At 45.7% G+C, this 23955-nt stretch overlaps 1 protein-coding gene across 1 annotated transcript in view; it reads left to right on the plus strand.

Moving 5' to 3' along the window:
* Positions 1-23955, plus strand: part of LOC149458518 (uncharacterized) — a 58801-nt gene that overhangs the window by 11450 nt on the left and 23396 nt on the right. Inside the window, 6 exon segments of the mRNA XM_089682086.1 lie at positions 14824-14948; positions 15904-16030; positions 16959-17171; positions 19799-19966; positions 22116-22259; positions 22346-22395. Coding sequence (XP_089538212.1) covers positions 14824-14948; positions 15904-16030; positions 16959-17171; positions 19799-19966; positions 22116-22259; positions 22346-22395 — 827 coding nt within the window.

The following is a 23955-nucleotide window of genomic DNA, read 5'->3' on the forward strand; positions in this document are numbered from 1 at the left end:
CGAATCCGAAAAATAGCCTAATTCGGACGCGCGAATCGAAATTTTTCAGAAAATGGCGGCTGACATGTGCGGCGACGGAGCGGGGATGTCTGGGAAGGCGCGCAGACAAGGCGCGCTGACCCATAATGCATTCCTCAACTACATGTGATCGCATCAGCCAATCAGCAGCCAGCCAACCAGCACTGTGTAATGGTCGAGCTATAAATAGCGGCCATTTTGGAATTCTTCATTTGCCTGCAGTCATTGAACAGAGGCAGACCGCTCTGTACTAGGGACAGGGACAGAGTTAGGGCCACAGAAACGATAATTGGGGACAGAGAAAAGTTACTTAGGGACAGAGAACCATTACTCAGGGACACAGACTTGTTAATGAGGGCCACAGAATCGTTATTTAGGGACAAAGAAACGCTAGTTAGGGCCACAGAATTCATACTCAGGGACAGACAGAATTGTTACTCAGTGCCAGAGAGTTGTTACTTAGGGCCACAGAAACGTTATTAGGGCCACAGAATTTTTACTCAGGGACAGACAGAATTGTTACTGAGTGCCAGAGAATTGTTACTTAGGGCCACAGAAACTTTAATTAGGGCCACAGAATTTTTACTCAGGGACAGACAGAATTGTTACTGAGTGCCAGAGAATTGTTACTCAGGGACAGACAGAATTGTTACTGAGTGCCAGAGAATTGTTACTTAGGGCCACAGAAACTTTACTTAGGGCCACAGAATTTTTACTCAGGGACAGACAGAATTGTTACGGAGTGCCAGAGAATTGTTACTCAGGGACAGACAGAATTGTTACTGAGTGCCAGAGAATTGTTACTCAGGGCCCCAGAAACTTTACTTAGGGCCACAGAATTTTTACTCAGGGACAGACAGAATTGTTACTGAGTGCCAGAGAATTGTTACTCAGGGACAGACAGAATTGTTACTGAGTGCCAGAGAATTGTTACTTAGGGCCACAGAAACTTTACTTAGGGCCACAGAATTGTTACTCGCACAGACACAGAATTGTTACACGCACAGACACAGAATTGTTACTGAAGGCCACAGAACTGTTACTTAGGGCCACAGAATTGTTACTCGCACAGACACAGAATTGTTACTCGCACAGACACAGAACTGTTACTGAGGGCCACAGAACTGTTACTTAGGGCCACAGAATTGTTACTCGCACAGACACAGAATTGTTACTCAGGGCCACAGAACTGTTACTTAGGGACAAAGAAACGCTAGTTAGGGCCACAGAATTCATACTCAGGGACAGACAGAATTGTTACGGAGTGCCAGAGAATTGTTACTCAGGGACAGACAGAATTGTTACTGAGTGCCAGAGAATTGTTACTCAGGGACAGACAGAATTGTTACGGAGTGCCAGAGAATTGTTACTCAGGGACAGACAGAATTGTTACTGAGTGCCAGAGAATTGTTACTTAGGGCCACAGAAACTTTAATTAGGGCCACAGAATTTTTACTCAGGGACAGACAGAATTGTTACTGAGTGCCAGAGAATTGTTACTCAGGGACAGACAGAATTGTTACGGAGTGCCAGAGAATTGTTACTTAGGGCCACAGAAACTTTACTTAGGGCCACAGAATTTTTACTCAGGGACAGACAGAATTGTTACTGAGTGCCAGAGAATTGTTACTGAGGAACAGACAGAATTGTTACTGAGTGCCAGAGAATTGTTACTCAGGGCCCCAGAAACTTTACTTAGGGCCACAGAATTTTTACTCAGGGACAGACAGAATTGTTACTGAGTGCCAGAGAATTGTTACTCAGGGACAGACAGAATTGTTACTGAGTGCCAGAGAATTGTTACTTAGGGCCACAGAAACTTTACTTAGGGCCACAGAATTGTTACTCGCACAGACACAGAATTGTTACTGAAGGCCACAGAACTGTTACTTAGGGCCACAGAATTGTTACTCGCACAGACACAGAATTGTTACTCGCACAGACACAGAACTGTTACTGAGGGCCACAGAACTGTTACTTAGGGCCACAGAATTGTTACTCGCACAGACACAGAATTGTTACTCAGGGCCACAGAACTGTTACTTAGGGACAAAGAAACGCTAGTTAGGGCCACAGAATTCATACTCAGGGACAGACAGAATTGTTACGGAGTGCCAGAGAATTGTTACTCAGGGACAGACAGAATTGTTACTGAGTGCCAGAGAATTGTTACTCAGGGACAGACAGAATTGTTACGGAGTGCCAGAGAATTGTTACTCAGGGACAGACAGAATTGTTACTGAGTGCCAGAGAATTGTTACTTAGGGCCACAGAAACTTTAATTAGGGCCACAGAATTTTTACTCAGGGACAGACAGAATTGTTACTGAGTGCCAGAGAATTGTTACTCAGGGACAGACAGAATTGTTACGGAGTGCCAGAGAATTGTTACTCAGGGCCACAGAAACTTTACTTAGGGCCACAGAATTTTTACTCAGGGACAGACAGAATTGTTACTGAGTGCCAGAGAATTGTTACTCAGGGACAGACAGAATTGTTACGGAGTGCCAGAGAATTGTTACTCAGGGCCACAGAAACTTTACTTAGGGCCACAGAATTTTTACTCAGGGACAGACAGAATTGTTACTGAGTGCCAGAGAATTGTTACTCAGGGCCACAGAAACTTTACTTAGGGCCACAGAATTTTTACTCAGGGACAGACAGAATTGTTACTGAGTGCCAGAGAATTGTTACTCAGGGACAGACAGAATTGTTACTGAGTGCCAGAGAATTGTTACTCAGGGACAGACAGAATTGTTACGGAGTGCCAGAGAATTGTTACTCAGGGACAGACAGAATTGTTACTGAGTGCCAGAGAATTGTTACTTAGGGCCACAGAAACTTTAATTAGGGCCACAGAATTTTTACTCAGGGACAGACAGAATTGTTACTGAGTGCCAGAGAATTGTTACTCAGGGACAGACAGAATTGTTACGGAGTGCCAGAGAATTGTTACTCAGGGCCACAGAAACTTTACTTAGGGCCACAGAATTTTTACTCAGGGACAGACAGAATTGTTACTGAGTGCCAGAGAATTGTTACTCAGGGACAGACAGAATTGTTACTGAGTGCCAGAGAATTGTTACTCAGGGCCACAGAAACTTTACTTAGGGCCACAGAATTTTTACTCAGGGACAGACAGAATTGTTACTGAGTGCCAGAGAATTGTTACTCAGGGACAGACAGAATTGTTACTGAGTGCCAGAGAATTGTTATTCAGGGACAGACAGAATTGTTACGGAGTGCCAGAGAATTGTTACTCAGGGCCACAGAAACTTTACTTAGGGCCACAGAATTTTTACTCAGGGACAGACAGAATTGTTACTGAGTGCCAGAGAATTGTTACTCAGGGACAGACAGAATTGTTACGGAGTGCCAGAGAATTGTTACTCAGGGCCACAGAAACTTTACTTAGGGCCACAGAATTTTTACTCAGGGACAGACAGAATTGTTACTGAGTGCCAGAGAATTGTTACTCAGGGACAGACAGAATTGTTACTGAGTGCCAGAGAATTGTTACTCAGGGACAGACAGAATTGTTACGGAGTGCCAGAGAATTGTTACTCAGGGACAGACAGAATTGTTACTGAGTGCCAGAGAATTGTTACTTAGGGCCACAGAAACTTTAATTAGGGCCACAGAATTTTTACTCAGGGACAGACAGAATTGTTACTGAGTGCCAGAGAATTGTTACTCAGGGACAGACAGAATTGTTACGGAGTGCCAGAGAATTGTTACTCAGGGCCACAGAAACTTTACTTAGGGCCACAGAATTTTTACTCAGGGACAGACAGAATTGTTACTGAGTGCCAGAGAATTGTTACTCAGGGACAGACAGAATTGTTACTGAGTGCCAGAGAATTGTTACTCAGGGCCACAGAAACTTTACTTAGGGCCACAGAATTTTTACTCAGGGACAGACAGAATTGTTACTGAGTGCCAGAGAATTGTTACTCAGGGACAGACAGAATTGTTACTGAGTGCCAGAGAATTGTTATTCAGGGACAGACAGAATTGTTACGGAGTGCCAGAGAATTGTTACTCAGGGCCACAGAAACTTTACTTAGGGCCACAGAATTTTTACTCAGGGACAGACAGAATTGTTACTGAGTGCCAGAGAATTGTTACTCAGGGACAGACAGAATTGTTACGGAGTGCCAGAGAATTGTTACTCAGGGCCACAGAAACTTTACTTAGGGCCACAGAATTTTTACTCAGGGACAGACAGAATTGTTACTGAGTGCCAGAGAATTGTTACTCAGGGACAGACAGAATTGTTACTGAGTGCCAGAGAATTGTTACTCAGGGCCACAGAAACTTTACTTAGGGCCACAGAATTTTTACTCAGGGACAGACAGAATTGTTACTGAGTGCCAGAGAATTGTTACTCAGGGACACATAATCGTTGAATTAAAGAGTATGTCAGACAACATGCAGAGGAGTGGCAGAGGAGGCAATTTTTTAGGAGCGAGCAGACGTGGCAGCAGAGGAAGGGGTCGAGGCAGCACTATTCGCAGCCAGAGGCCAGTGCTCCCGGTGTCATCCAGCGGTCGTGTCTCCTCCGACAACCCTGCCGTCATTGATTGGTTGGCTCGGTCGTCTTCCTCTTCCCAGGTCACCTCTGACACCTACAGCCAACGGTCGGTGGGTACGTCAGACACAACCGTTAGTTGGCATGGCCCGGGAGCAAGCCCACTGAAATCACATGTCCTCTACCTGCCCCTGTCCTTTGCTGTTCCCTCACCAAGCGAAGTATCGCATGCTGTGGGCTCAGCCCCACTGTACAGTGAGGAAGAGCTAACAGAGGGCGGTCAGGAACGGGGGGAGACATCGGCCTTTTCAGCAGCCAGGCGAAGAAGTACTGGCGAGGAGAGTGGCTCTGTAGCCGGTCTAGAGACAGGTCTGTCTCCTGACTCAGACGCAGCCGAGGGGGCTAGTAGTGAGGCGGAGACCGTACCTGATGATGAGGAGGTTGATCGCACTTGGCTGCCTCGTCGTCATCAGGCAATTTATTCCGCATCATCAGGAGAAGAGGGTGCCAGCTTGGCAGCGAGCGAAACAGTCGGTGGGTTGCCCAGGAGGCAGCAGGGTCGCATCAGTGTCAGTGGAGCCAAACGGCCACGGAGTAGAGCACCAGCTCCACTGCAGCCTACCACCACGGCCAGTAGTGGTGCCGGTGCGCACGGAGGAAGTAGCAGTCAGCCAGTGAGGAGTAGCGGGGGCAAAGTTTCCTACTCGGTGGTGTGGCAATTTTTCGTCAAGCCGCCCGAGGAAGTAAACGTAGCCGTATGTCGACTATGTGGCCAGAAATGCAAGCGTGGCCAGGGGGCCCATGTTGGGACTACAGCGTTGCATCAGCATATGCAGCGTCACCATTCGTTGGCCTGGGAAAACCGTGATAAAGATACGGCGGTTCTGCCTGCCCCAGCCCCCGCTCCATCACCCGCTCCGTTACTTGCTCCGACACCCGACGTCGTCAATCACCCTCTATCAGCCAGTCAAGGCTCCAACACCTCTGCTGAGGGGAGTTGTCGCTCGTTGGCATCTTCCGCTCGTTCAGATGCTCCTTCTCCTGCTACTCCTCTTCTCGGATTCCGTCAACAGTCTTTCTTGGAATCCGTTTCCAAGAGACAACAGTTTGCGAGCACGCACCCGACGGTGCAAAAGCTGAACGTCCTCCTGTCCAAGTTGCTGGTGCTGCAGTCCCTCCCTTTCCAACTGGTGGACTCAGCACCTTTCCGAGAAATGATGGCTTGTGCCGCGCCGCGGTGGAGAGTGCCAAGCCGTCATTTCTTTGCCCAAAAGGCAGTGCCAGCCCTGCATTCACATGTAGAAGAGATGGTGGGCCAGTCTTTGAGCATGTCGGTCTCTGCCAAAGTGCACGGCAGCGCCGACGTGTGGAGCTGTAACTACGGTCAGGGACAGTACATGTCATTTACGGCCCACTGGGTGAACGTGGTGCCGGCACAGCCGCACCAGCAACTTGGACAGGTCACGACGCTTTTGCCTCCACGTTTGCACGTCCTTGGTCCAGCAAACATGTCCGCCTCTACCACCTCTTTTTCCGCCGTGTCCTCAGCCGCCACCCCCGTGCCAAGTCCCATTACCCGACCGGCATATCACATGTGCAGGGCGCAACGGTGTCACGCTGTGCTGCACCTGGTATGCCTTGGCGAACGTAGTCACACAGGGGAGGAACTGCTGTGTGTAATGAACAGAGAAATCGACAGATGGCTGTCTCCGCGCAAACTTAAAATCGGAACCATGTTGACCGACAACGGAAAGAACATGGTGTCTGCTCTGCGTCAAGGAAGGTTGTGCCATGCGCCATGCATGGCTCACGTGTTCAATCTGGTTGTCAAGCGGTTCCTAAAATCCACCATCCCACTGCAAGACATCCTTAAAATGTCACGTAAACTGTGCATGCATTTCAGCCATTCCTACACCGCAAAGAACACCCTCATTGAGCTGCAGCGGCAGAACGGAATTCCACAGCATCGCCTGATCTGCGACGTTGCAACAAGGTGGAATTCAACCCTACACATGTTAGACCGCCTTTACGAGCAGCGAAAGGCCATCACCGATTTCCTTATGTTACAAGCGGATAAAGGTACTCCCCTGTGTAACTTAGATGTCAGCCATTGGCAGCTCATGCGTGACACCTGCCGCTTGCTCAGGCCCTTTGAGGAGGCCACGCTATTCGTGAGTCGGCAGGACTATGGGATGAACGACGTCATTCCTCTGTTGCACGTCCTGGAACAAATGCTGTTAACAATGGCTGGTCAGGGTGCGGTAGACGTGGCGCACAGATCTCAACGCCACATGACCCCTGTGGGGGCAGGACAGGAAGAAGAGGAGGAGGTAGAGGAGGACATTTGTGCTCAGGAATTATTGAGTGAAATGGGTGGTTTTTCCACTCAGCGGACAGGAGTGGAGGAGCAGGAGCATCTGGTAGAGGAGGAGGAGGAGGAGACAGAGGACCCAGACGCACCGTGGCAGTATGCTGTGGAGATGGAGGCAGGGAGTCCCTCGCATTCCTTGGCACAAATGGCCCATAGCATGCTCGGTTGCTTGCGTAGCGACAGCCGAATAATAACCATCAGACAGAGGGATGACTTTTGGCTGTCCACCTTGTTGGACCCTCGCTACCGGTCCAAAATGGTGGCCTTTTTCACACCTGCTGAGAGGGAGGCCAAAATTACGTACTATAAAAACCACCTATGTAGTCAGTTGGTCTCTGCCTTTGTGCGCCAACGTCCATCCTCAGACACTGTGGGCCCTGTGCGCTCGCGTTCCACTGGCATGGCAGCAGGGGAGGGGTGGGGTGGTAGGAGCAGTGGCAGCTCCACCAGCAGCGGCTGCCTCAGTCTGCAGTCGATGATGAGTAGCTTTCTTCACCAGCGCAGTGAGGAAACTACTAACCAGCCGCAGCAGCAGCAGCAGCATCAGGTGGACCTGGAGCAGGAGCTCAAACAACAGGCTTGGGCCTACTTGGACAGCACCCTGCCAACCGAGGTAGACAATCCCCTTGACTACTGGGCAACGAAACTTGACCTTTGGCCCCAACTAGCTGAATTTGCCCTTGAAAGGCTGTCATGCCCGGCCAGTAGCGTGGCATCGGAGCGCGTGTTTAGTGCGGCAGGAGGTATTGTAACTCCGCGGAGGACACGACTGTCCACCCAAAGTGTGGAGAGACTCACGTTTGTGAAAATGAATCAGGCGTGGATTAGTCTGGATTTCAAACCACCAGTTCCTGACACAACTGACTAAATCCGCCATGAATCATGCCTCAAACATGTGCCACTTTCAGGTCTCCTCACACACTGCTGGTGTGTTGAATTTTTTGACATAGGGTGCTGGCAGATTACGGACCTCCCATAGCTGCTGCCAGGCCCCTAATCTGCCATGGGCCCCTATATACCGCCTCCTCATGCTGCTGCCAAGTCCAGAGTCTCTCATGGGTCCCTATACGGCCTCCCATTGCTTCTGTCTCCATCGCCACACTCTGCCATGTGCCACTTTCAGGTCTCCTCACACACTGCTGTTGTGTTGAATTTTTTGACATAGGGTGCTGGCAGATTACGGGCCTCCCATAGCTGCTGCCAGGCCCCTAATCTGCCATGGGCCCCTATATACCGCCTCCTCATGCTGCTGCCAAGTCCAGAGTCTCTCATGGGTCCCTGTACGGCCTCCCATTGCTGCTGTCTCCATCGCCACACTCTGCCATGTGCCACTTTCAGGTCTCCTCACACACTGCTGTTGTGTTGAATTTTTTGACATAGGGTGCTGGCAGATTACGGGCCTCCCATAGCTGCTGCCAGGCCCCTAATCTGCCATGGGCCCCTATATACCGCCTCCTCATGCTGCTGCCAAGTCCAGAGTCTCTCATGGGTCCCTGTACGGCCTCCCATTGCTGCTGTTTCCATCGCCACACTCTGCCATGTGCCACATTCAGGTCTCTTCACACTGCTGGTGTGTTGAATTTTTTGACATAGGGTGCTGGCAGATTACGGGCCTCCCATAGCTGCTGCCAGGCCCCTAATCTGCCATGGGCCCCTATATACCGCCTCCTCATGCTGCTGCCAAGTCCAGAGTCTCTCATGGGTCCTTGTACGGCCTCCCATTGCTGCTGTCTCCATCGCCACACTCTGCCATGTGCCACTTTCAGGTCTCCTCACACACTGCTGTTGTGTTGAATTTTTTGACATAGGGTGCTGGCAGATTACGGGCCTCCCATAGCTGCTGCCAGGCCCCTAATCTGCCATGGGCCCCTATATACCGCCTCCTCATGCTGCTGCCAAGTCCAGAGTCTCTCATGGGTCCCTGTACGGCCTCCCATTGCTGCTGTCTCCATCGCCACACTCTGCCATGTGCCACTTTCAGGTCTCCTCACACACTGCTGTTGTGTTGAATTTTTTGACATAGGGTGCTGGCAGATTACGGGCCTCCCATAGCTGCTGCCAGGCCCCTAATCTTCCATGGGCCCCTATATACCGCCTCCTCATGCTGCTGCCAAGTCCAGAGTCTCTCATGGGTCCCTGTACGGCCTCCCATTGCTGCTGTTTCCATCGCCACACTCTGCCATGTGCCACATTCAGGTCTCTTCACACTGCTGGTGTGTTGAATTTTTTGACATAGGGTGCTGGCAGATTACGGGCCTCCCATAGCTGCTGCCAGGCCCCTAATCTGCCATGGGCCCCTATATACCGCCTCCTCATGCTGCTGCCAAGTCCAGAGTCTCTCATGGGTCCTTGTACGGCCTCCCATTGCTGCTGTCTCCATCGCCACACTCTGCCATGTGCCACTTTCAGGTCTCCTCACACACTGCTGTTGTGTTGAATTTTTTGACATAGGGTGCTGGCAGATTACGGGCCTCCCATAGCTGCTGCCAGGCCCCTAATCTGCCATGGGCCCCTATATACCGCCTCCTCATGCTGCTGCCAAGTCCAGAGTCTGTCATGGGTCCCTATACGGCCTCCCATTGCTGCTGTCTCCATCGCCACACTCTGCCATGTGCCACTTTCAGGTCTCCTCACACACTGCTGTTGTGTTGAATTTTTTGACATAGGGTGCTGGCAGATTACGGGCCTCCCATAGCTGCTGCCAGGCCCCTAATCTGCCATGGGCCCCTATATACCGCCTCCTCATGCTGCTGCCAAGTCCAGAGTCTCTCATGGGTCCCTGTACGGCCTCCCATTGCTGCTGTCTCCATCGCCACACTCTGCCATGTGCCACTTTCAGGTCTCCTCACACACTGCTGTTGTGTTGAATTTTTTGACATAGGGTGCTGGCAGATTACGGGCCTCCCATAGCTGCTGCCAGGCCCCTAATCTGCCATGGGCCCCTATATACCGCCTCCTCATGCTGCTGCCAAGTCCAGAGTCTCTCATGGGTCCCTGTACGGCCTCCCATTGCTGCTGTTTCCATCGCCACACTCTGCCATGTGCCACATTCAGGTCTCTTCACACTGCTGGTGTGTTGAATTTTTTGACATAGGGTGCTGGCAGATTACGGGCCTCCCATAGCTGCTGCCAGGCCCCTAATCTGCCATGGGCCCCTATATACCGCCTCCTCATGCTGCTGCCAAGTCCAGAGTCTCTCATGGGTCCTTGTACGGCCTCCCATTGCTGCTGTCTCCATCGCCACACTCTGCCATGTGCCACTTTCAGGTCTCCTCACACACTGCTGTTGTGTTGAATTTTTTGACATAGGGTGCTGGCAGATTACGGGCCTCCCATAGCTGCTGCCAGGCCCCTAATCTGCCATGGGCCCCTATATACCGCCTCCTCATGCTGCTGCCAAGTCCAGAGTCTCTCATGGGTCCCTGTACGGCCTCCCATTGCTGCTGTCTCCATCGCCACACTCTGCCATGTGCCACATTCAGGTCTCTTCACACTGCTTGTGTTTTCAATTTTTTGACATAGGGTGCTGGCAGATTACGGGCCTCCCATAGCTGCTGCCAGGCCCCTAATCTGCCATGGGCCCCTATATACCGCCTCCTCATGCTGCTGCCAAGTCCAGAGTCTCTCATGGGTCCCTGTACGGCCTCCCATTGCTGCTGTCTCCATCGCCACACTCTGCCATGTGCCACTTTCAGGTCTCCTCACACACTGCTGTTGTGTTGAATTTTTTGACATAGGGTGCTGGCAGATTACGGGCCTCCCATAGCTGCTGCCAGGCCCCTAATCTGCCATGGGCCCCTATATACCGCCTCCTCATGCTGCTGCCAAGTCCAGAGTCTCTCATGGGTCCCTGTACGGCCTCCCATTGCTGCTGTCTCCATCGCCACACTCTGCCATGTGCCACATTCAGGTCTCTTCACACTGCTTGTGTTTTCAATTTTTTGACATAGGGTGCTGGCAGATTACGGGCCTCCCATAGCTGCTGCCAGGCCCCTAATCTGCCATGGGCCCCTATATACCGCCTCCTCATGCTGCTGCCAAGTCCAGAGTCTCTCATGGGTCCCTGTACGGCCTCCCATTGCTGCTGTCTCCATCGCCACACTCTGCCATGTGCCACTTTCAGGTCTCCTCACACACTGCTGTTGTGTTGAATTTTTTGACATAGGGTGCTGGCAGATTACGGGCCTCCCATAGCTGCTGCCAGGCCCCTAATCTGCCATGGGCCCCTATATACCGCCTCCTCATGCTGCTGCCAATTCCAGAGTCTCTCATGGGTCCCTGTACGGCCTCCCATTGCTGCTGTTTCCATCGCCACACTCTGCCATGTGCCACATTCAGGTCTCTTCACACTGCTGGTGTGTTGAATTTTTTGACATAGGGTGCTGGCAGATTACGGGCCTCCCATAGCTGCTGCCAGGCCCCTAATCTGCCATGGGCCCCTATATACCGCCTCCTCATGCTGCTGCCAAGTCCAGAGTCTCTCATGGGTCCCTGTACGGCCTCCCATTGCTGCTGCCAGGAGGCAGCAGGGTCGCAGCAGTGTCAGTGGAGGCAAACGGCCACGGAGTAGAGCACCAGCTCCACTGCAGCCTACCACCACGGCCAGTAGTGGTGCCGGTGTGCACGGAGGAAGTAGCAGTCAGCCAGTGAGGAGTAGCGGAGGCAAAGTTTCCTACTCTGCGGTGTGGCAATTTTTCGTCAAGCCGCCCGAGGAAGTAAACGTAGCCGTATGTCGACTATGTGGCCAGAAAGTCAAGCGTGGCCAGGGGGCCCATGTTGGGACTACAGCGTTGCGTCAGCATATGCAGCGTCGCCATTCGGTGGCCTGGGAAAACCGTGATAAAGATACGGCGGTTCTGCCTGCCCCAGCCCAGGGTTCCATTTTGTCATAGGGTGCTGGCAGATTACAGGCCTCCCATAGGTGCTGCCAGGCCCCAAATCTGACATGGGCCCCCGTACCGCCTGGTCACGCTGCTGCTGGGCCCACAGTGTGACCTGGGTCCCTGTACCGCCTCCCATTGCTCCCACTCTGCCATGTGCCACTTTCAGGTCTCCTCACACTCCTGCTGGTTTCCATTTTGTCATAGGTTGCTGTATGGCCTCCCATTGCTGCTGCCTCCACCGCCACACTGTGGCTCCAAACACTGGTTTTGGCCCCGTGACTGGCCAAATGAGTGAAGTGTGCGGTGATTCTAAGATCGACGGCACTCATCTGCATGTCATACTGACTGACAGTATTATTTCTCTTCCCCAGCAGACTCCAAGGGCATTTAAATTAAAGGTACAGTGTTCTGCACTAATATTAAGTCTCTCTGAAGCCTAGAAACACCCTTTTTTAAGTTAAATTCACAGCGAATTTATTCGACTCGAATCGAATATTGTCCACGAATTCGTCGAATCGAATTTTTCATTTCTTCGCTCATCTCTAGTAACTACCTGAAAAAAACTAAAATTGTGCCTGTGTCCAAATATATATGGTTCTAACTGTGTGTGTGCATTGTTGCACAAGAAACATAGCATGTTTCATCTGCAATAAAGCTGACTGCTAGCAGTTTTCTACAAATTAAGTTTAGTTCTGATTCAAAGCTGAACTCCACCTTTACTGAATGACATTTTTTATTCTGGTTTTACTGCACACTGTGAGCTTCCCATGTTGCAAACTAGACGCAGCAGCAAGTCAGATAGAGCCCACCTCATTTATGGGCTAGAGGACATCCAGAGTCATCTAGTTCTGTCATCTCCAGCGTGACTGTCTCTGGATTCAATTATGGAGGCTCAGAATCACATGCAGGTGTTACATAGGGTGGTCTGCCTGCAAATTTAGCCTGCCTAGAAATGCACACTCCTCCCATCATGGCATTTTGCAATTTGCACAACTCCTTCAGAAAACTAGCATCAGGGCTGAGGACTCTTGAGAGGAGCCTTGAGGCAGGGTGCTGTGAATATTTTTATTTTAGAATGCTATGTACAGCACCCTGCCAAGCACTCTCACCAGCCATGATCTGCCTGCATTGTACAGAGAAGCACAGAGACCCTGTGATGACATCATTATGTCTAAAATAAAAAAAAAATTAATGTTGATGAACAGGGAAAGGAGGAACCAGGGAAGGCAAATATAGATAGATAAAACTACAGTTTTAAAGTGTTATTAAGTAATATTAAACCCTCCATTTAAAAAAAATGAAAGCCACATACTTGTGGACATATTGTATTTTCCTTTTGTTTTCAGGCCCCACTTCTTTGCAATTTCTCTTTGAAATTATTCTGTCCAATTTAAAAATAAGTACAATGCCTTGCAGTAAACCATGAAGCCCTGCGATAGCCATCCTTACAATCACTCTCCCAGTCGGGACTGTAGCCTAATGCATCAATGCTTCATGCACCGACATGCGCTGACAGATCCAAAGCCCGGAAATCTATTCAAATTTCCAGCTCCTCCTATAAGGGAATTGACTGGCATTGGCTGTTGGGACAGCTGTGGTTGATACACTTAGATACACTTACTGGAGTGTGCATGTGCTTTATCTTCATGGCAAAAGATAATAGCCATGTGACCTCTGCGTGACATGTAAAGCGCATGCTTCCCAACCAAACATTCTGGGAAGTGGTGCTGGATGATACGGATCGAGCAGATTAAATTAAAATAATTTGTGAGTGATTGGGGATATATCCCATTGGGGTGATTTCCCTTCACTCCATGTCCCATGACCAAAATAAGAAGTGAGAGGAAACCACTCCAAATTTAGGGAATTTCTAGGGGACCCTCAGATCACCAGTACTAGTGTCCCCATTGGAAAATTCCCCTCTATTACTTTTCTGGGGGGAAAATCCCAAAATGTGGGATTTTCCTTTACTTTCACTTTCAATGATAATGGTAAACAGGACAAATAGAGAGGTTGAATCTCCCCAACTAGAGCACAGACAGCAATAAAAAAATGACAGGGGTTCTAATCCCTCTTCCATATATATAGGAAAAGAGGAGAGTTTAATATTACTTTAATTCCTTATCCTTTAAATCTCAGTACCTTTTATCCTTAGTTCTTAGGTCCAGTCATGTAATGTGTGGGGTCCTCTTCCCCATTGGTCATCCTCCACAGGTGGATGGGTCCTGGATGCTGAATTCGAGTATGAGCTACATACTCATTTTGGCTCCTTGATGATGCATCCCAATAGGACATTGTCCTTGAAGCCCTTCAAAGCCTATTGAAAACTTGGAAACACTACACCCCCATATAGGAAAAAATGCACATTTTAAGGGGTCCCCTGTTCTCAACAGGAACCATCACATGAAGGTTTTCAATTTGGAGCTCCCTTTTTTTGGTTGAGCAGTTGCATTGAGCAAGGTTAATATATTATTCCTGAAACCATTTATACCCACAACTGACTACTTTGTATACTTTTTGACAGAACAAACACCATCAGATAGTGGTAGATATAATTGTAACGGGAATGCCAGTGATGAAACGTTTCACCAGATCCATTTTTCCCTGCTCTGTTTTGTACTTCTTGAATTGCTTACAATAATTCTGAAACACAGACGGGAGTACAGTATGTCAGAAGTTAATTTGTTTAGTATTAGCCTTCTCTAATACAATAGAAAAAACACAAAGATTCCATAAACTCCCTTAGTTAAGTCAATAGACTTTTATTCCTCTTATTTAAAGCAAATATTCTGGCCAGTTGGGAAAGAAAGTATTATGCATATGCTGTAAGAAGCTCTCACAGTTCTGCACTGGGCTGCTGATATTTCTGTTGACTGTAAATAAGATATAGTGCTGTTGCGCTTAGGAATACATATTCATGCAACTTTGATAAGTATACGCTGCAGTCCTAATTTGTGAACCAATAACAACAAAAACAAAACAGTTCTATTGACTGACTGTTCACATTTTGTGTTGAAACAGCTTCAGCAATTTTTGGAGGAGCCACAAACTCTGCATTTGATCGGAAATCTGATTCTGCAAGACAATTTTATGATGTACTCTGCAAAACTGCTCTTAATGGACAATGCAACGTTCTCCTTACAACTGTATGTGTTATTATTTATCTACTTACATCCTTATGCTTTAAATAGTATATTAGTCAAAAGATACAGCTAAGGTTTTCATCTTTTAACCATAGACCCTTCATGCCTGACCAGAAAGACTTTATAAGTTGTATTTGAAAGGCAGATAGGAGGAAGATGGGTGGATCCTTGGTGGGGTGAATATTGGGCTTTCACAAGAAATATAAGACTTTTTTTATAGAACATGGTTTGCAGCAATTGCTTTATTTGGTGGATTGTGAACAGAGATGGGCTCAAGAGCTGTGCCTGCACCAGAAATAGGAAGCAAAGATCCAATCATTGGCTTTTGGAGCAGTATTATTGTTGACATTGGCTCCACTTTTTAATTCAGTGAAGTTATGTCCAGAGATGGACTTTAAATAGCCCATCTGGAACCAGTGTCAGCAGTGAGTGTGTGCTTGTACACACACCATGAGACACACACGCAGCCCAAAGCAGAGACCTGAAGCAGGTTTATGTGGAGAACCACAAGCTAGCACATGCACTGGACCCATAATGACATGGAAGGTTGGTAGCACCATTCTTGTGAAGGGAGACATGAAATTACACAGACCCATGCGCTTGCCCAGTGCATGCTCACTGTGTTTTAGGAATTACTATTGCTGAAGCAGACTATGAAGTCAGTACAGTAAAACATAATCTATAATCTTATTACTGTGCATTTGCTGATTTTCTAGAGTTTAAAACTTGGTTTTCATTTTAATAATGGTTTTATTACATGCATGTGTCTCTTTTGATGATTCTCCCTCACATCCAGGTGACAGTTTTCTCACAAAGGCATCCTGCCCAACAAAGACAGCAATAAACCTGAGAGAGAATCTTGCTCTACTCTCTAAAACTGCTATTGGTTTATATACAGTACATACAAAATGATGACTTCGATTGAAACTAAATGAAACCCTTTTTTCTTCCTCTGCAGCATCCCTAAAAATATCCTTTGCAATGCTGTTGTCAAGCTAGACCTTGGTAATTTATCTCCAGCACAGAAAATCAACATTCTACAGTCTTTGAAAACATGCGGTGCCAATGTCAGTCTGCCATCAGACGTAAGTGTTTAATGCCTGACTTTTTTTTTAATTTTTCCCCAGTGGTATTAAAATATAATAAGCAGACAAGGCTGCAATACTCACTTTCACTACAGGGCTGTCCCCTGCAGTACTTGTATTCCATCACAAGATGTCTTCAGTCTTCTGGATTGAAAGGCATTCACCGTCACTCAACCTCTGCTAATGCAGAGTGTCATAAGCCCAACCCATCACCACGTCACCCTGCATTCAACACATTTTCATTCAGAGAATGGCACTGACATCAGAGCCACTCTCTGCATCTCCAAGGACTGCTCCAAGGTAGAGAAGATCAGAAGAAGAGAGCCCAGAATTGGGCTTTAAATGTACCCATTAATATGAGGTGCCTGCTATTTTCCCTGTTTCCCAATGTAGATACGCTGTTTTTAGGGAATTAATGTAGAACACAATATAGTGATATGAGTCACTAACCACAAGTTGATTGTTGCTTTTGAGCGCTTATTTGTGATCCAAAGACTAGGCAAAAATCATATGGTCTCATATGGTTCCCAGAGCATTGTGGGTGACTTACATCATTAAAGACTGCCAGGCATTTGCTATCACCAAACACCAGTCCACCATGTCAATTAAGGAGCAGTAGAATACTGGTCCAGTACCAGTATGCATGGGTACTCTGCATGTTGAGGATCCTCTATGTAGCACACAAAGGCTGCAATGAAACAAGACTTTTCTATTTTTACTAGGAATCCCTTTAATAGGATAGATATTTTCTTAATTATGACTGCCCTCTTATGTACTGTACACCATAGGATCACCTATACTATGGTGATATTCATTCAGTGATTTTACTTTTCTATGAAAGTTGGTTTGCCATATTACTGCACAAATATACTCTTTGCATCCTGATATCAAATGAACCCTAAATCTTTTTCTGGATATTTTTTTGTAGCAGCTGACCAACCTGGTCTCCTCAATTACCAATGTCACATCGGAAACTCTGGCCATGCTGGGCTCTCAAGCTGTCATACTGCCAGCATCCATTTTGGGGGATACAAGTGGAGACGTTCTGAAAGAGAATCTTCAAACCTTGTCCTCCATCACTAACTGGACCGTCACACAGGCTTCTGTTATCGTATCAAACATGGTTCACAGTAATTTCCAGGTAACATTTACTGATATGCAATATGTGCAGGAAAAGATGGAGCATTCCCTTACCGCTGCTCATCCCTAATTATGAGTGTCCACAAAGTAGTTTAATAGTAGTTTATAAAACCAAAATATAAACAATACAAGTATACAATTTTAAAAGTATTTTATTAGATTCTGTTGCACCATTTGGCAAACTGGGGGATCCTGAAATGGTTATTTCTGCAGCTAAGGTGGACATGACCATCGACACAAGAGGGTGATTGAATGTGCTGCCCTGACAACCCCCTGGCATTTATCATGGGCAGCCATACATAAAAGGTTCTCTCTGCTTGGCCGTGCATTCATGTTTTGTGCTATATCTATATCTAATCTTTCTTGTAACTATACATATCATTAAAAAATGTGTTGTGCTGGTAACAAATCTAAAAGTGCATATGCAAAAAATATAAATAACTAAAATAAACATGACAGTATCCTCCGCTGCCCCAGTGACAACATCCTATTGGACAAAACGCAACAGTCAAAGCTACAGTGGTGACGTCATCACGACCCTCGTGGCGTTGATTGGGACAAACTGAGATTGTAATGCCAGTTTACTTTTCACACTTGCGAGTAGTATTTCTTATCTTAATAAAATTGGGATTTTAAATAATACACTATGAGAGACCTTCTCTCTCTTGCTTGTTACTAATACAACCCTGAGTCGGTTTATCTCGCTGGATTGCTAGTGTCGGCTTGAGTATTTTCACTTGATATACCATGAGGTTCTCATCTATCCATCCATCCATCCATGTGGGTCTTTTCTCTCAATGTGTATCCAGACCTCCTTCTCTTTGAGATCTGAGGATAAGGGATAAGGTAAGCAGTTTATGATTGTTGGTGCACACAAGTGGTGAAGAATCTGTTTATCAGTGAGATCTTTTTGGCTGCTTTATCTGCACTGGATCTTTCGTTTGGTTGCAGATTGTGAACTCAGCACTTTATGAACATATGTGAACTTGTTTATTTTAGTTATTTGTATTATTGGCATATGCACTTTTATATTTGTGAGCGGCGCAACACATTTTTTGATGATTTGCTATATACAGTATATATATATATATATATATATATATACTGTATATATATGAAATATAGCGAGTGCCACTACTATTGAGATATAGTCACTTTCATTCATTTGTTTTTGTAACTTTGAAACGTAGCGCAACCAGTCTTGGTTTGTTATTCTGGTATAACTATACATATACCTCACCTGTGAGATCCCTCTAGAAGCTGGAAATCACTGTAGTAGAAATCACTAATCTGGTGGTCTCCACTAGCTTCCAGGTCCTGTGCTGAGCAGCTGCCCTGCTACATTATGAACACAGGAGGTAGCCTGCTCAGACATAGGCATCATTCAGAGGTTGCTTTGTATTTTCTGAATGAATGCAAAGTGTTCTTGGACTGGATGAGGCAGTGACCTCATGCTGTCTACCTCATCCAATCAGAGAATACTTTGCATTCATTGAGAATGTGACCTCGTGTATAGCTGCTCAATATAGATGCCGTAAGGCAGTCAAGTCAGGATCTGGAAGTAAGTGGAGATCATAGAGCAGCAGTGCCTACCACAGTGATTTCCAGCTTCCAGGGTTTTCCACAACTATGTGCATAGTTAAACTGGTCCAAGTTGTACCAATATAACTATGTATAAAAATATAAAAATATCCATACCTAGAATACTTCTGTAAGAAAGTATAGATGTAAGGAGGGTATTACTGATGTCATGTTCACTTTAAGGAAAGAATAAATAAATAAAACAGTCCATAAAACCACCATAGAAACTGGCTGTGTGAATTTTTCAGCATGCTGGAAAATGTCTGTAGTGTGGATGTAAGTTCAGAAAGAAAGGGTTACAAATAAGAGTCACTCTATCAGGGATCTTTTCGTATAAGAGAGAAAAAAACGTTCTTTCTATACTGAACCATTATTTGATAACTGGTGGAGGAATAATCAATTAGCAGCAGGTCTGGGAAGCTCATATCCACAGAAAGAATGAAGCAGAAACAGTGGGATATCAACACTGCGACTCACTCCAGCAAGTAGAACAGTGTGCAGTACAGTAGTGACATCACCAAATCTCATTCCAAATCTCCTGAGATTAGCAGTAAGAGGCTGCAGTGCCTTAGATCTCATCTAATATGCAGATATACATCTATGATGAATCTAGTTTTAGATTGGATTGGAGAGGGATTAGAACACCTGTCAACCTTTTACTGCTGTCTGTGTCCCATTGAGGGCACTAGATCTAGTGATCCTGGTGATTACCAAAGATTACCAAAGATTTCCCTAATTTTGGAGGGATCTTCTCTCACATCTTGTTGAGGCTTTGGAACAGGAAAGGAAAGGAACCCCCCCTAAGGGCCACAGGTTTGGCAAAAAAGCTGACAAGCATTATAACCCTCCCTTACTCTATCCAAAATGAAAAGAAAGTTTGCCTTTAGCTCAACTTTAAAGACATTATGTAGAATTTTCATGGTGCTGCTTAGGCACAAATAACATTTCCAAATGTTTCCTCAAACATAGAATGTTTTTACATTTTGAGTTCAGGTACACTTTACAGAAATCTCAAGGCTAACATGTTACACATTTTGATTTCTACAGATTAATGCTGAAACTCTGAAGCAATTGGGTCAGCTGATTATTGGTGTCCAGACTTCTGAAATAACCAAGTTGTCACCAACTGACATTGAGACCCTGGCCAAAAACTCCACCTTTACCGGCTTCCTAGAACAAGCACCAACAGTGCTAAAGCAGCAATTTGTTCAAGAGGTAAGTGACCCCCCCCCCCCCCCCGACACTGACAGACAAAACTGGGTGACATCTCTATAGCTCCTTATAATCCATGGCGTATTTAGCATTTGTGGCACTTGCATCTTTTTTAACAATCCCATTCATCAAAATTGTTTTTAATAGCAATCATAAAATTAAATGTAATGCTTTTTGGGGATGGGAGCAAAAATGACCAGTGGAAGACGGCCAGCAGCAGCTGTAAACGTGGCTGAAGAGAGAGTGAACTTAGCATATCAATCCATCTGAAATGCAAGAGTTCAAAGATATTACCTGCATGATTTCCAAATTGGTAGATTTTTAAATTATTTAGGAAAGATCCCATAAACTGAACAAGAAGAAAAACGTGGGCTGCCCCTTGGACACTTGGAGGTGTGTCCACTAAAATGGCTGTCGCTTCACAGTGTATGGCTTGTAGTGTTGAAGCAAACAAATTAATTGTTTATTGTGTCTCCACAAGAGGGTTAAAATGCTTTCCCTGTCCCAGGTGGCACCAGTAAGTAGGATGCGTGAAATCTGCCCAAGGGGTAGCAAAGACACCTGGCAGAAGCTCTAATCTATTCTGAAGTAATATTTGAATTGCTTTCTTTGCTCATTTCCCCTCAATTCCTGTCCCAGGTATCAACAGTCACCAAAACAGTAATATTCCCAAAGAAAATACAAATGTCAAGAAACACTTTACAGAGGCTCTAGCTCTTTCCTGATCAAAATAATACATTACTCTTTGTGCCTCTGATGGTGAGATTTTCTTTCACTGTACGCTCTGTCTGACATCTACAAATGGACAGCAAGTGAGTGGAATCTTCCCAATGGGGACACGGGTGCTCCTACCATTCCCCAAAAAAGAAAAAAAAAAGATCTGACTATATTTCTACTTTTATATTGAGGAGAGAAAAGGTGGTGAAGGTCTATCACAAACAAGTTTCCGCCACAACTGTACTCTCAAAGGAGCTGCTGGAAATATTGGGTTCTCCAATTTTTAGTGGTGACTCTCCCTGTAAGTGGCCCTCAGTACAACAACATACCAATAGCAGATTAATGGACTTTATTGAACACATTAGAGTAAGTCCTGTAGAGAAGTATTGGTTAAACAGACTGAAGAGCAGTAAAAGTAACAGACTGAAGAGCAGTAAAAGCAACAGAATGTTAAACAGCAGTATTATAAAGTACAACAGTGAAATCATTAGTGTTGCTGTTCCTTTTTTCTTTCATTTTCATAAAGACATTAACCTAACTATAGTCAAACTGGCCGTAGCTAACCACTGGTCAATGAGTACATCTGTTACAACCTACCGTGGTGGGACCTTGTGACAATGAAGTGCTCAGTCTTCAAATGTAGGTGTAATTTGTAATCCACAAGGTAAAGGCATCCTTGAAAACTGTTGGAAGCAAATGACGATGAATGAATGGCATGTCCCCTTTTTTTAAAAAAAAGCTCATCTAGCAGAAGTAGTAGGCAAAGATTAACATAGAAGTAGATGACCAAAATGCCACCCACCACTAAGATGTCCAAAAGGATGTCCTTCTGGATACAGTGTGTTCCTAGATGACTATTCCTGCAAGCAGTTGAAGGATGAGAAGTAGACCATGATGTCCTGATGGATGGAGGTGGATGAGGTACAGGCCATGCTGTCTCTGGCAGGATCTCCCCTCAGGCTTCTCTCTCTGCTCTGAAAAACTGCACACCTTCCCTCTGTGTGTCTGGGAGCAATATTTGTCCTGGCTCAGCTGCAACCTCCTTTTTTTCCTTCTTCTCATCCCCAAGTGTCTTTGCTCTCCTCTCCTCTTCCCAGGCTCTCCATACAGAAATTCCTGCTCTTCCTTCCATCCTCTTTTCCTGATTTCTCTCTTCTTTCCTATTCTGTCTAGTAGATGGGTTTAACTGCCCACTGGCCAATCATGTTCCTTCTGTTCAAATGGAAGGGTTCAGTTTGGCCAATCACAGTTCCTCTCAACCTCCTGACGTGTCAATCAAAGGCCCTAGAGAAGAAGTACAAGCTGCAGCATGCCCATAAAGATGATTTTGCCTGGGCTACATGGTTTAAATGGGCCACCTGCCAGAGCTACATGACTGTCATAGAACACTCACTACAAAACAGATGTTCATTTGTGTCATGTGTATTTGTCTTAGGTCATTCAGAGTAGCAGCATCCTCAACAAGACCATCTACGAGATTGTGCCACCCGCACTGGCTGGTGAGATCCCATCATATCACTTACTGGCTTCCAACCTCAGTGTCAGTGAAATAAATCAGATGCAATGGACCTCAAGTCAGGTACGTTCAATTAATAAGAGGATTACAAGCTCGTCTAAGCTTAAAGGTGTATTTCTGTTCTCATGTCTTGTGTTTGTCATTTTTAGGCTCAAGTTTTATACCACACTATAATAACCAAAGCGGAAAACTTCTCTGAGTAAGTAACCATGTGTTATATGGTAGCACTACGGGTCTTATCTATTAATACTTAAGATGAATGGAGTGATTTTGAAGAAAAACTCTTCACTTTTGCTCATTTAGCTGCTTAAGCTAAATTTGCTTTAAAAAAACATACTATTTTGATACTGCATTTGGTGAATTTGGTGTAGACTAATTTGTTTCATTCAGTGTTCTATATATTTATGAGAGTTTTTTTTGCGTTTTATCGATTTTTGTTTACTTTTGTATATTGTTGCTTTGCACTTTATTTTGCAATTCTTCAAGAGGAAGCTCCTTCCTCTCATCCTGATGTTCACTGACTACCTGTGTTGTTTCAGTCATTTACCTTTGCCAGCTGGAAGGTGCATTTTTGAGGTGATTTAATTGTAACGGAGGTGACTGGATGTTGCTCTTTTAGACTTAATGTATCCTTGGAAGAGTCTTTTTCCTGGCCATGTACTTGCCCACATCTGTAAACCAACTTTCTGACTTATTTATTTCAGTTGTGATTTGGATGGACCTCCTTCTCCACTGTGAACATTGGCTTCTGTTTTAGCTATTTTTCTGGACTTTACTTTGAATTTGAATTTTTTAGCAGTTGTGCTCCCATACAGATATTCTATTAATGCACCTAAGTCCTGGACCAAAAATGAATAGGCATCTAAAGTCTTTCAGTGAACCTGTCACAGCACAAAAACCTTACTAACTTGCAAAACACAAAGACACATACTGATAACTTACATCAACCAGTTTCTCTTTGGTATGACTCCATGGTGTGATTGCCTTGATCTATTAACTGAAAAACTATATCCTTGCCACCATTTTGCATCAACCACTGTCCAGCTAACCAATGAGAGGTTACCTAGCATTATTATACCTGAGGTACTTTCATTAGTATGTTGTCTCAAGAGGATGTCCAAGCGTATTCATGAAGTTTGAGAAGTCAAGGAAACTGTTACAGCTGCAGCTTTGTGGCAGGGGCTCTCCAGGGACACAAAGCAGTGTGAGATGAAGGGGTTGTTAAGTGAGCTGCTAACATAGATATCAATAGTGGAATTAGGGTGGTTAAGCACTGGACTCAAATTTTGGTAAAAGTTCAAACTAAATCAAATGATTTCTGTAGTATGGCAGCTCTCTATTGCCTAGTGGACGTCCAATGGGGTTTCTGGGGGAGTCCATTTCTATGGAGAGAAACAATGACAACACCAAGACAAAGAGATTGGTCCAGATATACATTGTAATTTATCACAGTAAATGGGTCTTTCCTGAGCTGTAGATTGTGGGACTGGACAGCTCTATCAAGAACTGTCCACATTGCTTTGAAACAATAAATTCAATCTCTGATGAAGAGGGATTTGTGTATAATCTCCAAAATGTGTTGGCTTTTAACTCCTAATAGACTTTATTATTGTGACAACTAAAAATGTATATTTGGACCAATATCTATGGCTTGGGGGGTTCTCATCTTGTCTCTCCACATAGTTAGCAATGGAAGTGAATAGGAATCTATGCAGTGCTAAAACCTGCCTGTCCTAGCATTGCTGATTTCCAATAAGGA

The sequence above is a fragment of the Staurois parvus genome, unplaced genomic scaffold, assembly GCF_062004578.1.
Source record: "Staurois parvus isolate SC_StPar_1 unplaced genomic scaffold, SC_StPar_1.0 ptg000285l, whole genome shotgun sequence".
Classification (NCBI taxonomy): Eukaryota; Metazoa; Chordata; class Amphibia; order Anura; family Ranidae; genus Staurois; species Staurois parvus.